Consider the following 17,512-nt stretch of genomic DNA (forward strand, 5'->3'; position numbering starts at 1 on the left):
ACCCCAGAAATATGTGGATTAATCTAATAACCTAATGAGATTCTTAATATATGGAACTACATTACTATAAAATTGGGGCTTTATAGTAGAAATGGCTTAATCATATTTATTTATACAAATCTTACATATACCAGAATTATAAAACCTTCCCTTGCTAATACTTAGCAGCTCACATTACAGAAAATTTTCTAATTTAACAGTAGTATTTTCATGGATGAAAGGTTGATACATATAACATACAACCTGAAGTATAATTCTGAATGGAAAAAAGTATGATGAAAATTTCAATCCACAACCATAAAATCCATTGAAACAATGAAATAAGAAAGCCCCCAGAAGCATACAACCTTCTAAGTGAATGTCATCTTTTTAGAGTTCACTAAAATAAATCACAACATGCATTTTATAAAACCGTCTTTAAAGGTATCAATTATGTTATTACGTAATACAGTAACACAGCTGTCTCTTCTATCAAGAAAACTTTTTACCTTGGTAATGTCTGTGATGGTACAGAACCACTAGATGGGGAACTAGCATCAATATCATCAACAGGAGAAGTGCCAACAGGTTTACTTGAGGCAAATTCCAACGCATACTGCAGAACATCCACCAAGGGGAATCGTTTGGGACCCGAACCATAGCTTAAATACCTGTTAACCATAAAATGCATGAATGCTTTCATTTGTGTATAAAGCACATTTGGTTTTTTTTTCCAATAATTGTTATAAAACATAATAAAAACACTTCAATAAATATTCCTCAACAATGAAATTAATTTAGCTTTCAAATGAAGATGGTAAAACTAAATATACACTCAAGAAATAAATTAAATGTTCTCCAAAGGAACACAAAACCAAAGCTGATTAAGACTGAATGTGTGTATACACTGTTATAAATTTTAGATGCTGCTCTAAGTTGTAACCCAACAGTAAAATGAAAACTGACATTTCCATCTCCTGAGACTTTTATTTTTAGATCTGTTATCTGGTCTCAAGATGGTGACTAACATTATCCTCCCACCGTTTATGTCTGACTGTTTTTCAATATGATTACTGATACCTTTTAAGAATTAAAACTATTGAAAAATAACATATTATTTTGTATAAAAAGTTTTAGGCTATTAACTTTCAAATTAATACTAAAACAAGGGAATACAGATTAGATCAGAGGTTGCAAACTGGGATCTTTCAGACCACATTTCAGCCTGTAGACTTTTGTCTCAACCACAGAATATTTCATACTCTAGATTCTGGCTTCTTCTGGAAACAATGCGAAGCTACAGACAATAGGAAGATGATGTTCACGCGTGGCACCGCCTACTAGTGCGGATAGCAGCCACCCTCTCTCCACAGGGATGTGCTCTCTGACTCCCTTTGCCCACCAGCTCACGCTTGACTTGCTTCCCTTCTTTATAAAGCCTCCATGAGCCTCTCGTAGGCATCTGAGTTTGTATCTTCTGTGTTAACGAGAAACACTCAGTTACCGTTAGTTTTAAGGGAAATCTCAAGAGTAATATTTAGTCTCAGACAAGAAGAAATCTCAATCATAGATTAGTTTAACTTTACATCTATTTTTAGTACCATGCGTATTACCTCTTTATGGTAGGAATATTTAATTTTAAACAATAAAATCATCTTCTAATGCCAACTATGAATTATTTTAGTCTCTAACAAAACTCAAGCCTAAACTATTCAAGAAACATATCAATCCAGAATGATTATTTACTCTTAGAATCACAAATCATTCAAAGCAAATTTTAAATTAAAGCTCTAGACAGTCACTAAAAATATGACTTCCTATAGTTAGCTCATAATTTCACTGAAGTTTCAATACCTTTCAAGTCTCTGTTGTAATACTGTGAGGTAATCTTTTAGTCTCTTGATCTCTTCCCTCTTAATTCTTGTTATTTCTCTGTTTCTATGCATGTATCTTATCAGGAAAAAGAAATACAGCAATTATCAGTATTTGCAAATACAGAAGTAGACACAATATTAAGTCTAGCCATCACCACAGAAGATCAACTCATCCAAAATTTTATAATAAAACAGCATACAGACAATACAAATTAGTATTTTTCCTTATAACATTATTCCCAGTAACTATCCTTTTCTAAATAAAAAGGGAACTCCATTTTCCTTGACAAATAGTATTAGATACGTTACGCAAAAAGTAAAAATTATTTTAAGGAAATTAAGCAAAATTTTCTCTAAGCACAATAAGTCTTCACTGGATACCGAACTGTTTCAAAACTAAGTCATGCTGTATGCCAAACCATACCTGTCCAGATATAAAACTTGAGGAAATTCCAATTTGTTGTGAATTTTTTCTGGTCTTCCCAATGCCTGATTAAATTCAAATCTTGACAATTCAAACGTTAACACAGGTGGTAGTTCAGTAAACCAATGCTGAAAGAAAACAGTAACAAAACCCCTTAATATCACCTTTCTGTTTTCTCCATTGCAATTTTAGGCACAGGATGTTAGTTAGCAGTGGCATTTTTATATGCATTATAATAATGCTAACATGACAAATAATTGATTGGGTATGCAATTTAGTTAAAACTCAACTTCCTCCTAAAAGTTTTTCACACCTTTTGAAAATTCCAATGGGGTAACACACAACCAGGAAAGAGAAAAATCTTCTAATGACTCTCCTTCTTCAATGATTAATTCTTTACATTAGAGTTTCTAACCCAAAGAGAAAGACACTGAATAAAAGTATGGCTTAGTATCTCAAGTTTTCTGGCTTCTTCAATATTATGTCACAATTACTACCAGGAATGGCACATATACTTAATACAATCAACCACACGGTCAAAAACCTGTGACAAAGTAACATGTAAGAGGTAGTACACTAAAGAAAAAAAATATTTTATAGCATAAATGATCACAATTCTCATGCTAAAACTAGAAACTGATACTTTCCTGTTTTAAATTTAATGTTCCCACTGGAATTTTGACAAATTTGAGAAAAAGATTATCACTAGGAAACAGAGTTTATACTGATGATAACTACATTTAATATTTTAAAAAATGACTAGTGCGTAAAGAATTGAATGCCTCACTGCTATGAGGCACCACTTCCTCCACACACTTTGGCAACTGTTCAGTTAAGCATGAAATGCAACAAAACTTCAAAATTATTTCAATAAACAGATTCAAGCTTTACATAAACCTTATTTATTTAAAGAGAAAGAAAAAGGAAAAAACTTGTGAATTAACAAATACAGAAGTATAAATTAATGTAACAAGTATTTCTGAAGTGCTTATTTTAAGCCATGCAATGTACTTCTGTAAAAAGAAACTTGCATACTATATTGTGTATGGTATTTTCAAGTGCCACAAAATGTCACCACATAAATGTCAATAAGCTAAGAGTATGCTAATTTAAATTCAAACATTCAAGAAAAAGAAAAGCAGAAACTGCACATGTGGCAAACTGAATATGATCTTGAAAGTTGCTACTTTTCTGTAAATAAAATCAATAAAAATAAATGGTTATTAAAAACTATTTCTCCCTCCCAAAATGCTAATGATTACCTGAATTGAGATTTCCTGAGTTGGATTTGGTTTACCTTTTACTAAAAGTTGAAGTTTAAGGAATTTGCTTTATGGATATTACCTGAAACTGACTAGGGAAAGTTATGGAAGATCTAATATTAGAAACATCTCTTAAGTTTTAAAATTTCTTGAGCAAAGTTTGCTTATTTGCTTTGTTCTCCCATGGCACTGGAAAGAATTTTTTTTAGTTAAGCTTTAATCCACACCTAAAATTACTATTAAGAATTAAAATATATCCCACACATATCACAAGGAAAACGTCTGATGCCTTAGGATGATATTCTCTATTCCATTTTATAATACTCAAACAAGTAGATTTCAAGTACTATTACCTTCATTTTTTTGCAATGCTTTAAATGTTACTATTTAAAATTAAATCTAAGTATTAACTTTAAATAGTTAACATACTTTAATTCACGGGAACCTACAATGGCCAGCAGAAATGAAATGACCCAAATTGGTGGTATGCTTCTCTGTAAACCATAAATAGTCCAGGAAATAGGTTCCATATCATATGAAAGAATGTTCATAATATATTATGTAATATGTCTCTGTATGGATCTGTTTCCTCCAACAGCAGTGACAGTTTTTTCCTACTACAGGAGTGGAAGGATTTCACTTTTTCATCATCATGCTGATCAGGACGAGAGATAGCCACACCATTCCCTAAATTCATTTACAAAAATACTATGGGTATGTCTAGCTCTGTGATTTTTAGATCATAAGTACAGCAGTACATAAGTAGAATTTCAAATAATATAAACCAATGAGACTTTTTTCTTTCAAAATATTTTTCCATTCAGTAAAACTATATACTTTATCCCTAATCTAATCAGTATGCCATGCTGTGAGACACAGGTCATTAAAGGTAAAATTGATGCTTATATTCTCCATATCTCAAAACACATATCATTATGATTACTATTATTATTACTACATTATAAAATGAACTGACAGGGGTAATAGATTTCTTCAGTTAATGAAAAAAGAACTTAGATAATCAGCAATGGCAACAGCAGTACTCCTGAATTTACTGTAAATATAAATCTGACCTGTTAAAATATTTTCTAGAGAGAATGTGGCCATTTTTATGAGTAAATAGCTGATTTTTCTATTAATATGTTTTAACTACCTTGCTTTTGGAAGATTACATGAATATAGGGGGTGGCGGGGGAGGAACAAGAAAAAACAGACCTATCATTGCAAATTCCCCATAGAACACCAAACAAAGCTAGGATATAAACTAAGCACGAGAAGAGAAAACTTGCAATTCCAATTCAAAAATTAGTTTCAGTCATTTAATTGCCTTCACTCGTTTGCCCTATATATTTCCTATATAATATCTCCATATATCTAATATAGTACACACAGGTATTATTTCTATAACTTAGTTTTTTAATTAAAGCTCTGTAAAATTTCTCTCAGCACTTTGATTATAACTTGGTACAACTTTGTGAAGGGAAATTTGGCAGTACTTACATTTTTAAATGAGTATGCCCTGTGACCTAAAGATTCCACTTCTAACTATCCTTCATTCCTAAGTGCTCAAGGGTATTTACAGGAAGACATTCTTTGAAATAATTCTTTGTCCAACTACTGTCTCACAGAAGAATTACAACAATTTAATTTTATAAATATGGGCTACAGTGATACTATGCAGGTTCTAAATAGAATGATGTAAAGCTATATACTGACATGGAAGGATGCTCACAATATACTGCTAAGTAAAAAAAATCCAAGTCTCAGGACAGTATGAACAGACAAATACAATATTTATATGTGCATAGCAATCGTCTAAAAGGATGTACATCATACTATTAGTAGTGAATACCCACACCAGAAGTGAGGTGTTTACTCTTTGAAATTCTTTCTCTCCAACAGGCAATCAAAAACTAGCTCCAGGTTTCTTGGAGAGTATAACTCATTTACAATTGGCACATCATTTAATTAAAATTTATGATTTAGAAAAATATCTTACATATAATCATTTTTAATTTATTCAGTTGCCTCTTGGTAGTCATTACAGAAATGTAAACTCTTACAGCCCACTGGATGTTTTAACATAAGCAATTCTGGAGACTAGAGATCTTCCTATATTAGTTGGCCCCAGCTATTTCAGAAAAAAAAAAAAAAACAGATGTTTTCTGTATCAAAGTAGAATCAATAATTTTTATTAAATAATAGTGTAAGAGATAAAAGGTATTAACATCGGGGATTATGCCAATTTTGTTTAGAAACAAGCCTAAAATGCTACTCATTGGTCTTTATAGAGAAACAAAATAGCTTTTCTGAAGCACATAATAAGACTATAATTTAAGGGTGCTACTAAACACTTTTAACATATTCTGCTCTAGTCGGTAAGAGTCACTTAAACCAGGCTGAATTATTATTGAAACTACTGTGTTCAGCAAATCTAGGCAACTGGTACTAGGAATCACAGGTAATTAAATTTGCTATTATTGAGACTGCTTAGAAACTGAATTCAGAGATGACAACAAACCACTGTGTATCTTAGGTTAGATGGGAAAACCTAGGCAGAAATTATATATTGTGGTATAGGGCATTCAGAGTATGAAGCCAAAGACAGAGGACAAACTAGATTTTTTAAAAAATAAATGATGACAATCAGAGTCAATGTAAGAAAAACATTTTTAAAAGCTAGGAATATGTGAGAAAGATTATTTACCAATTATTAAATTATTTACCAATAAACCATAGTGTGTTTCATTTATAAGCTACTTTGACAATGTGAGGAAAATGCCATCCCTTTTTTCCCTGCCCAAACCCATCATTCTTTCGTTTAATAGGAAACAGATTGCACTTCATGGGGCTCTGCAAACCTGTTCCATTTTGGGATCCTTGGAAAGTCCCAATCTTTACAGATTTGTTTCCCAATCAATAAAATAAATATGCTTAATTTAAGTATTCTTAATTAAAGGTCTATATCAGAGTCATCTGTGGAGCTCTGGTGGCCATATACCATACCCCTACCCTAGATTCTGATTCGATAGCTTTGAAGTGAGGTGTAGATATCTGTTGAGAATCACTGAAATAGATGCTCTATGATGTAGAGAGAAAAACTATTTCAAATATTTTCTCTCTCTCAAAAAAACAGCCAAAACATAGTAAATATTATTTATTTCCTTTTTTGTTTGAGTGAGGGAAGAAAAGGAAATGAGGATGGCGATAGAATTATATCTTTTTAAAAAAGCATACAACTCAAATAAAAGCAATTTATTCTGAAAAATACAAGAACCTAGTCCCTTTTTAGATAAACAGAGATGCCATCACTTAATATTTATTAAGTACCTATTCAGAATAAAGACCTTGGCAACTTTTTTAATATGACTGAGACATTTCATTTAGTCAGTCAATATGTATTATGTAATTTTATCTGCAGCCACCACACTGCCCTACGGATACAGTAGTGAATGGCACAGATGAAGACCCCCACCCTCATGCACGGAGTTTACATCTAGACAGTTATCAGCAATTGCTTAATGATGACTGATTTTGGCGCACATAATCTGTCCTTTATCGTTTACTCTATTATTCTAGAAGAATATATGGATGGAAGGATATACAGATGGAGCTAGAGAGATGAATTGAGAGACGGAGATAGGTTATTAGACAGAGACCAGTGGAGACAGATAAATAGGTTTGTAATATATTTTTTTAATTCTTTCTTTCTTGAGAAAGCAAGTTTTTTCATCTGCTCTTCAGGCAATCACACAGTAATTTTACAAGAAAAGGAGTGTGGTGTTGCCTACTTGGGTGTGGACATATTCCAACAATATTTGAGGTAAGTAACATATGTCTATATAAAATTCCACTCTAACATCAGTGTTTTTCTTCCTTACTTCCAGGACTAGCATGCTGTAATGGCCAGCACCATGACTGAAAAGTCTTAAAAGACTGAACAGTGTCCTAAAGGAGGATTTTAACATCAAATTTTGAGAAAAATTTTAAATGAAAATTTAACTTAGATTATAGAGTATATTGACTCTGCAGGTTTCCCAAATATGCATAAATTATCATAATTAAATCCAAATACATTTTCTGAGTATTCTCTCAATTATTAGTAGCTATATCCTTAGAGCTTTAAATTGCACTTCACAACATTTTAAGAAAGACCTGAAGGAAAGGGGAATAAAGATGCTAAACTCACCTCTTGGCCGGACTTTCCTGAATTTTCCGAATGTAAAGACTCAATTTCTCCTTCAATCATGGCAGCTTCTAGGCACTCATGTAGATCTTTGAATCCATTGACCTGAAGTGGGTACTGACCAAACATTTCAGTATTTTCAAATTTTTTACCTATAAGAGGGGGGAAATTAATATTCCTCAATATGGCCTTTTAGCTACTAAAAGTAAATAGATGTATACAGTAATTATCTCCTGAACCTGAAAACTATAACTGTTTATGCTCCAGACAGTAGTAGTTGGTATAATTTTCCTATTGGTTTGTACCTGTACATATGTATATTCACATCCAGCTATGCTATAGATATTACACACCCCTATGTGTGTATGTAATTATATACATGCATATGTAAGTACATATTATGTATATATGTATATAAACATACATATTTTATATATATATATATATATATATATATATATATATATATATGTTTATTCTTTAAAAAAGTACCTTCTAAGGGTAAGAGAGTGTGCTAACATTGAGAATATATATAGCAGTGCACAAAAGAGATGTGGTCTCTGAGCCGAGGAAACTCCTATCCTCTTCTGGAAAAAGACATTATACACATTAATTGTACATATAATTATGAACAAACAATTGTTTATAATTACAGATATTATAAAAGGGGTGGTGAGACAGAGTGCTGTGAGAAGGTATAAAAACGGGGAACAAACCTAGTCTTTAGGGCTGGAGGGTGAAGCAGGGAAAACTTCCATAGCAAAATGACATTTATGCTGAGACTGTAAAGGTGAATGGGAGTTGGCCAGGCCAGAACGTCGGGGAGCCAGAGTATTCTTGGCCAAGCAACAGCACACGCAAAGACTTTCAGGCTGCAAAGAACTTGGCATGTTTTAACGAATTAAGGGAAGGAAAGTATAGCTTAAGGGAGCAAGACGGAGATGACAATGAAGAGTTAGGTGAGGGATCAAAATCAAATTCTTAACGAAGTCTAGTAGCCCTTGTTGAGAATTTTTTTCCAGTATATTCTGAATATAATGGAAAGTTACTGAATAATTAAATCTAGGAATAAGAGGCTCAGATTTATATCTCTGAAACATCCTTATGGTTTCTGTGTTAAGTGAGTGATAGACTGTCAGGAGACTATTATAGAATCTATCTAAAAATAAAGGTAGCATTGAATAGGGTGTTAGTAAAAGTGTATAAAAACAGATGAAATGACATACACACATTTATAAATATATACAAAAGGGAGCACCGATAGGACTTGACTGAATGGCTCATAGGCAGGATGGGGAACAGAAGAGAAAGGAAGGTATCAAGAATGATACTCAGATTTTTAGCATGAACAACTGAATTGATTTTTATGTACTGAAAGGGGCACCAGTGAAAGAAGAGTAGAGGATTTTTTTTTTTTTACTTTTGTTTTAAGGCAGCAGGGAAAATCATTGGTTTCAAATGGCCCATAAGATTTCAAGTTGAAAAGAGGTGGACATAAATAAGTCTGTAACTAAGACTGGTGTGAAGCTATAAATTGGAGAATTGCTAGCTTATTGATAGCAGGAAATCAAGGAAGTGAATGACACTGCCCAAGGAATTATCTGACAGGAAGAGGAAGAGGACCTAAGCTGATTCCCAAGGATCTCCTACCTTTAGATACAGGAAGAACTATAAATATAACTCATAAGAAGTACCCACAGAGGCATGAGAAAGCCAAGATAATATGGTGTGATAGAAGCCAGAGAAGTGTTTTTAAGGAAAGAGTGGGGAAAAGGGGGAGAAGGAGAGAGTGGAGTCAACAGCATTAATAGTTGATAAGAATTCAATAAGAACTGAGAGGGATCCGATGGACTAACACACATGTAAGAAATCAATAACCTTAAAAAGCCCCTTTGAGAAGAGGTCTGGGGACAGAAGATGAAAGTGGGACAGGTAGAATAATTGGAGAGATAGCAGGTGAAAACAAACTCCTCACTTTAAAGGAGCTTATTTCTGAATAAGATTGACTGAAAAAGAGCATGTGAAGGGAGATTTTTTTTTAATTTTAAAGATGTGAAACACCAGAGCATGTCTAAATATTGATGAGAAAGACACAGTGAAAGGAAGAAGCTAAAGATACAGAAAAAAAGCAAGATAATGGACAGAATAAGGCCTGAGTGAAAACATGAAAGGATGAGATTCTGAGCACATGTAATGAATAGCCATTGATATTAGACTAAATAATTCCTCTATTACCTGGAGAGACAAATAAAAGAATGTGGTAGAGGTTGGAATGGATCCAAGTTGGGAAGCCTGAAGCTCATATATATGAGGAACTCACTTTTAAGAACTATGATAAAAAAGTTATAAGCAAAAAATTAGATTCAGAGCCTTAGCGAGGACCCATAGTTAGGCTTCATTAACTTCATGGTAAATCCATGAAATTTGAGTTAAGATCTTTCTCAGAAAATGAAGAGACAAAGAAATTAGATTAGAGGTAGAAAAACTGGAAATAGTTATTGCAGAAAATGGGAAAGAAGACAGTGATTAAACAAAACAAAGATGACTGCCAGGTAGGATTACAGGCTTGGGACCAGTAAAGCTTCGAGTCACTACAACTTTATGATCCATTACAGTTAGCTCATTTGAGTGACTTTCTCCTAGCAATGGTCAGCTTCTCAGTACATGCAGAGAGAAGAGGAATAATAGTTCCATGAGGGTCAGAGACTAGCCAGAGAGGTGGTGCCAGAAGGGAATGAGGGGAAAGAGTTTTAGAAATGTATAAGGATGATCATAATGGACAAGGAAGGAAGTAAAGCAAAGACTGAGAAGAACAGAATAGAGGGGTCAATGGCCTAGAAATTCTAGAAGAGTTGAAGAAGTTTTGCAATAGAGTACTTTAGTAAACAAACTGAAAATCACCCCTAATTGAGAGTCACTAGTCTAAAAAAAGGCATTAAGAAGATATATGTAAAAATAATAAAGTGTTCTAAAATAAATTGTTAACAAAGCAAACACACAGTTCACCTGGAAATGTATTAAAATCACATTTATGCAGCACAGTAGCCTTTAAACAACTCACCAAAACCAAGTACAAAGACTTCACTGACTGAGAAATTTTAATAATCACTTTTAAGAATCCAGATAATATAGGTAGAAGTGCTCATGAGAAGTATTACAAATAGTGCCCAGTCACAACCTGATTAGAGCTCCTCTTCTGCTATATACAGTGTTCTACTTCAGATAAAAACTGGTATGATAGTGGGGACATCCCAAATTGGAATATAATGCACTATATAAAATATTCCACTATTTATATAATGAATATTTAGCATTTGAGGCAAACAAAATGTACTAACACCTCAATATAACCTTTAGGATGTCTGATTAAATCCTGAGTTAGTGTCTCCCTTTTTCCAAATCTCAAATATAAAACTACATTCAAACAAAACTTCATGGGACTCCATCACTTAGGATCCTGAAGAAAAATTAATTTCCCAAATTTTATACTTTGGGTGATTTGGGTGAACTTTCAAAAGTTGATGTATAGGGTCATTTGGGAATAACAATTTTTCAAAAATGTATGCTTTGGGACTTAGTAATATTATTACTTGAAGTATATATTATGAGTCAGTTCCCTGCCCTTGTTAGGAAAACCAAAGAGTAACTGGTGAGGCCTGGATTTTACATAACAGGAATAGTATCACTCAACTGGTTTTTCAGAAGACAGAGTACAACTCTTTCTTGAAAACTATATTCTGAAGAATTTTATAATCACCCCCAAAATGGAAACCCTGCAATACCCTATGCTAAATTGCTAAGTACAGCTTTCAACATGCATAGACTTGAAACCCTCAAAAACAGTGACCATCATACATCATACCAAGCCCAGTATTAAACTCCAATATTATTTTTAAAAGATCCACCAATTGCCCCATTAATCCCTGTATCCTAACAATTCACAGTATCACAGAACCCGTCCCAGGCAAAGAACATCAGGACAACATTAACTAAGTACCAAGTAGCATATGACAATATACTCTGTACTTTCCTTTACAGGCACTCAATTCTTTGCTTTTTATATAAATGATTAGCAGTAGCAATGCAGCAGAAACTACTAGACAGAGAAAGTCAAATTAAAATTAAAAACCATTCCACAAATAAAGTCACTATCATGACAAAGGAGCTAAAAGCTAATAATATCTCAATTGTAATAAAAAAGTAAACATGTGTAACTATACCTTCAAGCACTCCCACGGCTAGGAATCTTCCATAGAACAACTCTACCATGGGGTTCTTTGGCTTCTCTTCATCCCTAAAAATCACATTAAAAATATAAATGTGGTTATAATTCTTAATTTTTAGAACTGTAAATAATAGAGAAAACATTAAAAGAACAATAATATATGCCAAGACAATAACATTTATGTGGTTATCATGTGTTTGGCGCTGCGACTTAGTGTTGGGCCAAGGTACTTAAATTTATTTTCCGTTTCTTCACCTGTCAACTGAGGATAGTAATAGTAATGGAACTCACAAGGTTGTTGTAAGGGTTAAAATGAATTACTATGTGGGACCTCTTATAAGAAGACCTGAGTAGAGTCTGTATTCAGGAAGTGCCTGATCCTTCCATTATCATTTCGACCTTGAACTTTTAGTCTGTACAATACATGCTTATCTGGACTTGTTGGGAAGGAGGGAAAGCCACTTTTAATCAAAATAAATTTCTATAAAATTTCAATAAGTCATTTCCCACATTTACCTAGAAGAATGAACACTAGCCATCAGCAGTGAAGGAGAAAAACACCAGCTTCAACCCAGGTAGCTAAAGAGAAACTCCATAAAGTTTCATGTTGCTGGTAAAATTAGTCATCTGTGAATTTTCCAAATTCTTTAACATATAAATTTGTTGTTTTTCTTTTTTGCTTGAAGCAAATAGAAACTGACAATTTTAAACTTTTTTTTAACGCTTTGTACCGTGTGGTCTAAAAACACAAAGTTTATTTTGGCCTTGCTATATAAAAGTATGTTGTGTCCACAACTGCAGAGAGACTTTTTCTTCATAAATTTTGTGTTTAAATTAGTAAAACTGATTTATTTTAAAAAAGAGAGAAGGACACTATCTGTCTCTTGATATATGTGTTACATTCACCCTCATTTAAACCATAAAATAATTGATGGGAAGTACTTCACTTAATCTCTGGAACAATCCTATGAGGTAGTGTGGTGGTCATCAGTGCTATTCAAAGAGATTTCTGTCCCTCTACTTTTAGGTACATAGTAAGAAGCACTTTCCCATTTACTTTTTATTGAAATTTGAAAAAAATCTGAACTGTGATAAAATACACACAATATAAAATTTACCATCTTAACCATTTTTAAGTTTACAGTTCGGCAGTGTTAAGTATATTCACACTGTTGTACAACCAACTTCCAGAACTATTTTTCATCTTGAGAAACCGATTAAACAACTCCACATTCCTCCCTCCCACCAGGCCCTGGCAACCACCATCCTAACTTTCTGTTTCTTTGAGTTTGACAACTATTGACACATCATATAAGTGACATACAGTGTTTGTCTTTTTGTGACTGGCTAATTTCACTTAGCATCATGTCTTCAAGGTTCATCCATGTTGTAGTATGTATCAGAGTTTCCTTACTTGTTAAGGATATTCCATTGTATGTGTATAACACATTTGTATTTCCATTCATCCATGGACACATCAGTTGCTTTCACCCTGCTATCAATTCTTTTGGATATAAAGTCAGCAGTAGAATTGCTGGATCACGTGGTTAATTCTTGTTTTTTTCATCTTTATAGATACAATTGACCAACAAAACTGTAAGGTATTTAAAGTACAATGTGAAGATCTGACATATGTATACACTGTGAAAGGATTCCCTCCATCAAATAATTATATTAGTATTAATTTTTTGAGGAACCACCATGTGTTCCACAGCAGCTGCACCGTTTTACATTCCCATCAACAGTGAACAAAAGTTTCAATTTTTTCACATCTTCATCAACACATGTTATTTTCTGTTTTGTTTTGGTTTTGATTTGGTGAGGGTTTTTTTGGTTTTTGTTTTTTGATAGCAGCCATCCTAATGGGTATGAGGTGTTCCCATTAACTTTGAAGTTAAGTAAACCACATGACTTGCTCTGCACAACAAAATGTGAGTGGAAGTAATGTGTGCCATTTCTGGGCTGTAACTTTGAGAGCCAATATACTTTCCACTGATGTGGTGATCCCAGAATCCTGTGATGAGATGAAGCCTCTGTCAGTGTAAGGCCCTGTCAATGGATGTGCAGAGCCCGTTGCTCACACTCATTGGGCATAGCTAAGGCTATGACATAAACCTCTGAAGTTTGGGGGATGTTGCCACAGGATTATCTAGCCCACCCTAAATGGCAGCAGGTGGCACTCTTACCTCTATTGCACTGGTAATAAAACTGTAGACTACGCTAAGCCACTTGCCCAAATTCACACAACTAGTAAGTGCTCCAACTGAAAAGCAAACTCAAGTCTGCCTCTAAAACCTATAAATCCTCCCACTATGCATACTTAATCTCTGGGCATTTTAACTCTATGAAAACAGTTTATTTCACACCTTATTTTTTTACACTGTGACTTGAGACTGATATGGGGGAGAGGAAGAATCCAAAGATTGTCTCTCTTAATGTAAAAGTCTATGAATCTTTAGACATAAATATTAGTATATCCATTTCCACAGGTCATATTTCCATGTAGAAAAGCAACATTCCTGGTTTCTCTCCTTACTGTCTCATACATACTGCATAGAAAGAGCAGTGACATACCAGGTTGGTGACTTTGGCCGAAGAAACTGGGTAAGAGCTGCTCGACTAATTCTGAATTCTCTTTCCAAATCTTCGTATCTGAATTTTGGTCTGCTCTCCACTGACTTGTGGTATGCACACTGACCTTCCCTAAGGAGTCAGACAGACCAATCTTCTAGAAATTGTTTACCCTGTCCTTCTTTGCAACCTCTCAGAGGTCTTACTCTTTACTGTGCATTTAAGCTTTGAACATCAGGGACTAACACTGTGGTTATCAACAGAAATGTAAGGAACCCAAGTGAAGAGCAATTTAAAAGACGTGAGACTTCTATTGATACAACAAAAATGATATACCCACCACTTGCATGAAGAAAAGCTAGATTGACACAAATAGCAAAGGGCAAAAGAAATCACTAAAGAAAACCTGTATCAGGGACACTTTAGCCTTGGGAATTAGGTCAACACAGAAAGAGTTCAGAGATCTAGGGCAACTGATAGAGTAACCTACTCAGTGCTTCCCAATCTTTTTAATGTCACTGGCACACAGATAATATATGCAGAGAACTCTTGAATAAAACCACATGTTTTCTCATGATCACAGAAACAGGATCAATACCTCCACATACCTATAATCTGGCTTACCATGGCACAACAACTGGAAAGCTCTGTTCTAGATAGGCAGAGCATAGTGGTTCAAAAAGTTTTAGCTTGGGGCTTCCCTGGTGGCGCAGTGGTTGAGAGTCCACCTGCCGATGCAGGGGACATGGGTTCGTGCCCCGGTCCGGGAGGATCCCACATGCCGCGGAGCGGCTGGGCCTGTGAGCCATGGCCGCTGAGCATGTGCGTCCGGGGCCTGTGCTCCGCGGCGGGAGAGGCCACAACGGTGAGAGGCCCACGTACCGCAAAAAAAAAAAAAAAAAAAAAAAATTTTAGCTCCATAAACAGTAAAGAAAAAACAAAACTACTGAGAAATGAATGAGGAGAAGGACATATTTCAAATAAGACAATTTTAGATGAAATGGGAAAGTTCTAGCTTCTTTTAAAACAGTTTTAGGAAACGGGGAGAGAACTTGTTAGTTACTAGATCAGAAAAGTTGACACTGGGACCCAAAGAAATTTTTCAAAAGTAAATGAGTAATAAGGAAAGATCTCCAAAATCAGAAAAGAATGATCCTTTCAGAAATAACCAGGATGCAGGAAACAGTCAAGTGGCAGTCTTCTAAGGCTAGAGATAAAAAGTAATCAGGGAGTTGTGTTGCAGATAGGTTACTATATGAGCTGCTTATAGAAAATCTGGATAGATTTGAGGAGGAACTAGGGATTTCAGGGTAAAACGTTCAAAGAATTACTGAGAGAACTTCAAAGAGACTCAGTAATCATTGATGAGGATATAGATATTGTTCACATTCTGAGGAAACAGGCTCAATAAATTTTGGGGGTTGGAACTCTAAGGAAAAGTACAAGGAACGTGAGTTTTACTAAAGAGGAGCCACGGTGGACAATCATAGATCAAGTCCACACATGGGCTGTCTGCTGGTCTGACAGGACAGAACCCTGGTGGAATTCTGCAACACAAAAGAGGTGAAGGTGGACAATGCATGTTTGAACAATAAATTACTTGGGCATACTCCTAACTCATATTTCACTAGCGCTCATTATGAGGGCCCTAGCAAGAAAATACAGAGGAACATGTTAGACAAAAACAAATTTATAGGTCAGAATACAAAGTCAAAAGAAGAAAAAGAGAAGATACTCGTCCACCAAACACAGCTGGTCCTGAATGAGGTAGAAGCTAAGAAGCAGGTTAAACTATTAAAAATTCAGCCAAGCCTTCCTTAAAGAAGAATGAAAAAAACGTCTATGTAACTGAACCTTAAAGGGCTATCCCGCCCAGAAAAAAAAAAAGTAGCAGAAAGAAATAGAGTCAAGTCCTAGAACTTTCAAAAGCTGAGGAAAGAGCATATCATAGAGATGATGATCTTCACTGGATGCTGGAACTCAGGTTGCAGAAGCATCAACAGCAGAGTCAGTTCAGCAATCTGATAGGGAGATTTACAAATGAAGCTAACATGAAGAGAAGAAAGAAACTACCTAGAAAGCATGTTTTACAGGCCTAAACAATCCCATACCAATGCAATGGCAACAACCACTGGGCACAGAAATATGTTATTAGAAAGAGCTTACATTCAATGCAGCACTGAGGGCCAGAAAACTGAAGCTCGTTAAGAAAAATGTAACTTAAGAGTTTTGGTGGACAGAAAAGAAGGGCACCTGACCAGAGCTGTTAGCATCATAAACTTCTAAACATGTCAAGAAGGAAGCGGCTTTGTTCAATGCCACATTCTCAAGACAGTTTCCAACAGCAGAATTTTTTCCCTCAGATACTGTAGATTTAGCACCATAATCTCGAGAGAGTTCTTCCAACGTAAGTTTATAAGTAGTTGTCTAAGACCAATTGGCCCTTAATGACAGGCATCTTGGCAGAACTAAAACCATGATGATTGCCTCCATTTATGTTATTATCCAGATTTTCTGCTACAGTCTTTAGCAACAATAACTTGAGTCTGGATTGTACTAAGATCTAGGAATATTATAGCTGGACTGAAAGTTAAAGGGCTGAAGTTGTGTTTTGTTTCAAAATTTCAAAAGTAAGAGATCAATGTTAATCATGTATCTTAATAATCCTTCAAAATCTAAAATTAGAGTATATGAAATTCAACATTTGAAGGACTGAAAGAACTACACACATACAAGTGAAAGAGAATACAGGCTTCACCTGAAGAACCTCAACTCAATTCAGGCACAGAATTCAACTCAGTTCAGGCCTGTAGCGTAAAGGCTGAACAAACTCAGAAAGTCAAAAATGATTTCTTTTTTGTTAGACTGCAACGAAAGGGCAAAAGAATCTGACTTTCAAGTATAATTTGTTTGGATTTTTCCTTAAAAGATCAAGTAGATATAATTTGGAAACTTATTTTTCCCCTGAGAATTTGAGAACAAATGAGGAGG

The 17,512-nt window shown here is 34.6% G+C and overlaps 1 protein-coding gene across 1 annotated transcript in view; it reads right to left on the reverse strand.

Annotated features, from left to right (window-relative positions):
* The window catches only part of USP25 (ubiquitin specific peptidase 25), a 139,955-nt gene that overhangs the window by 49,899 nt on the left and 72,544 nt on the right, over window positions 1-17,512 (reverse strand). Inside the window, 5 exon segments of the mRNA XM_082840200.1 lie at window positions 489-650; window positions 1,834-1,929; window positions 2,278-2,405; window positions 7,729-7,877; window positions 11,946-12,019. Of these exon segments, the coding sequence (XP_082696326.1) occupies window positions 489-650; window positions 1,834-1,929; window positions 2,278-2,405; window positions 7,729-7,877; window positions 11,946-12,019 (609 nt within the window).

Source organism: Leucopleurus acutus (genome assembly GCF_964270905.1).
Source record: "Leucopleurus acutus genome assembly, chromosome: 5".
Taxonomy (NCBI): Eukaryota; Metazoa; Chordata; class Mammalia; order Artiodactyla; family Delphinidae; genus Leucopleurus; species Leucopleurus acutus.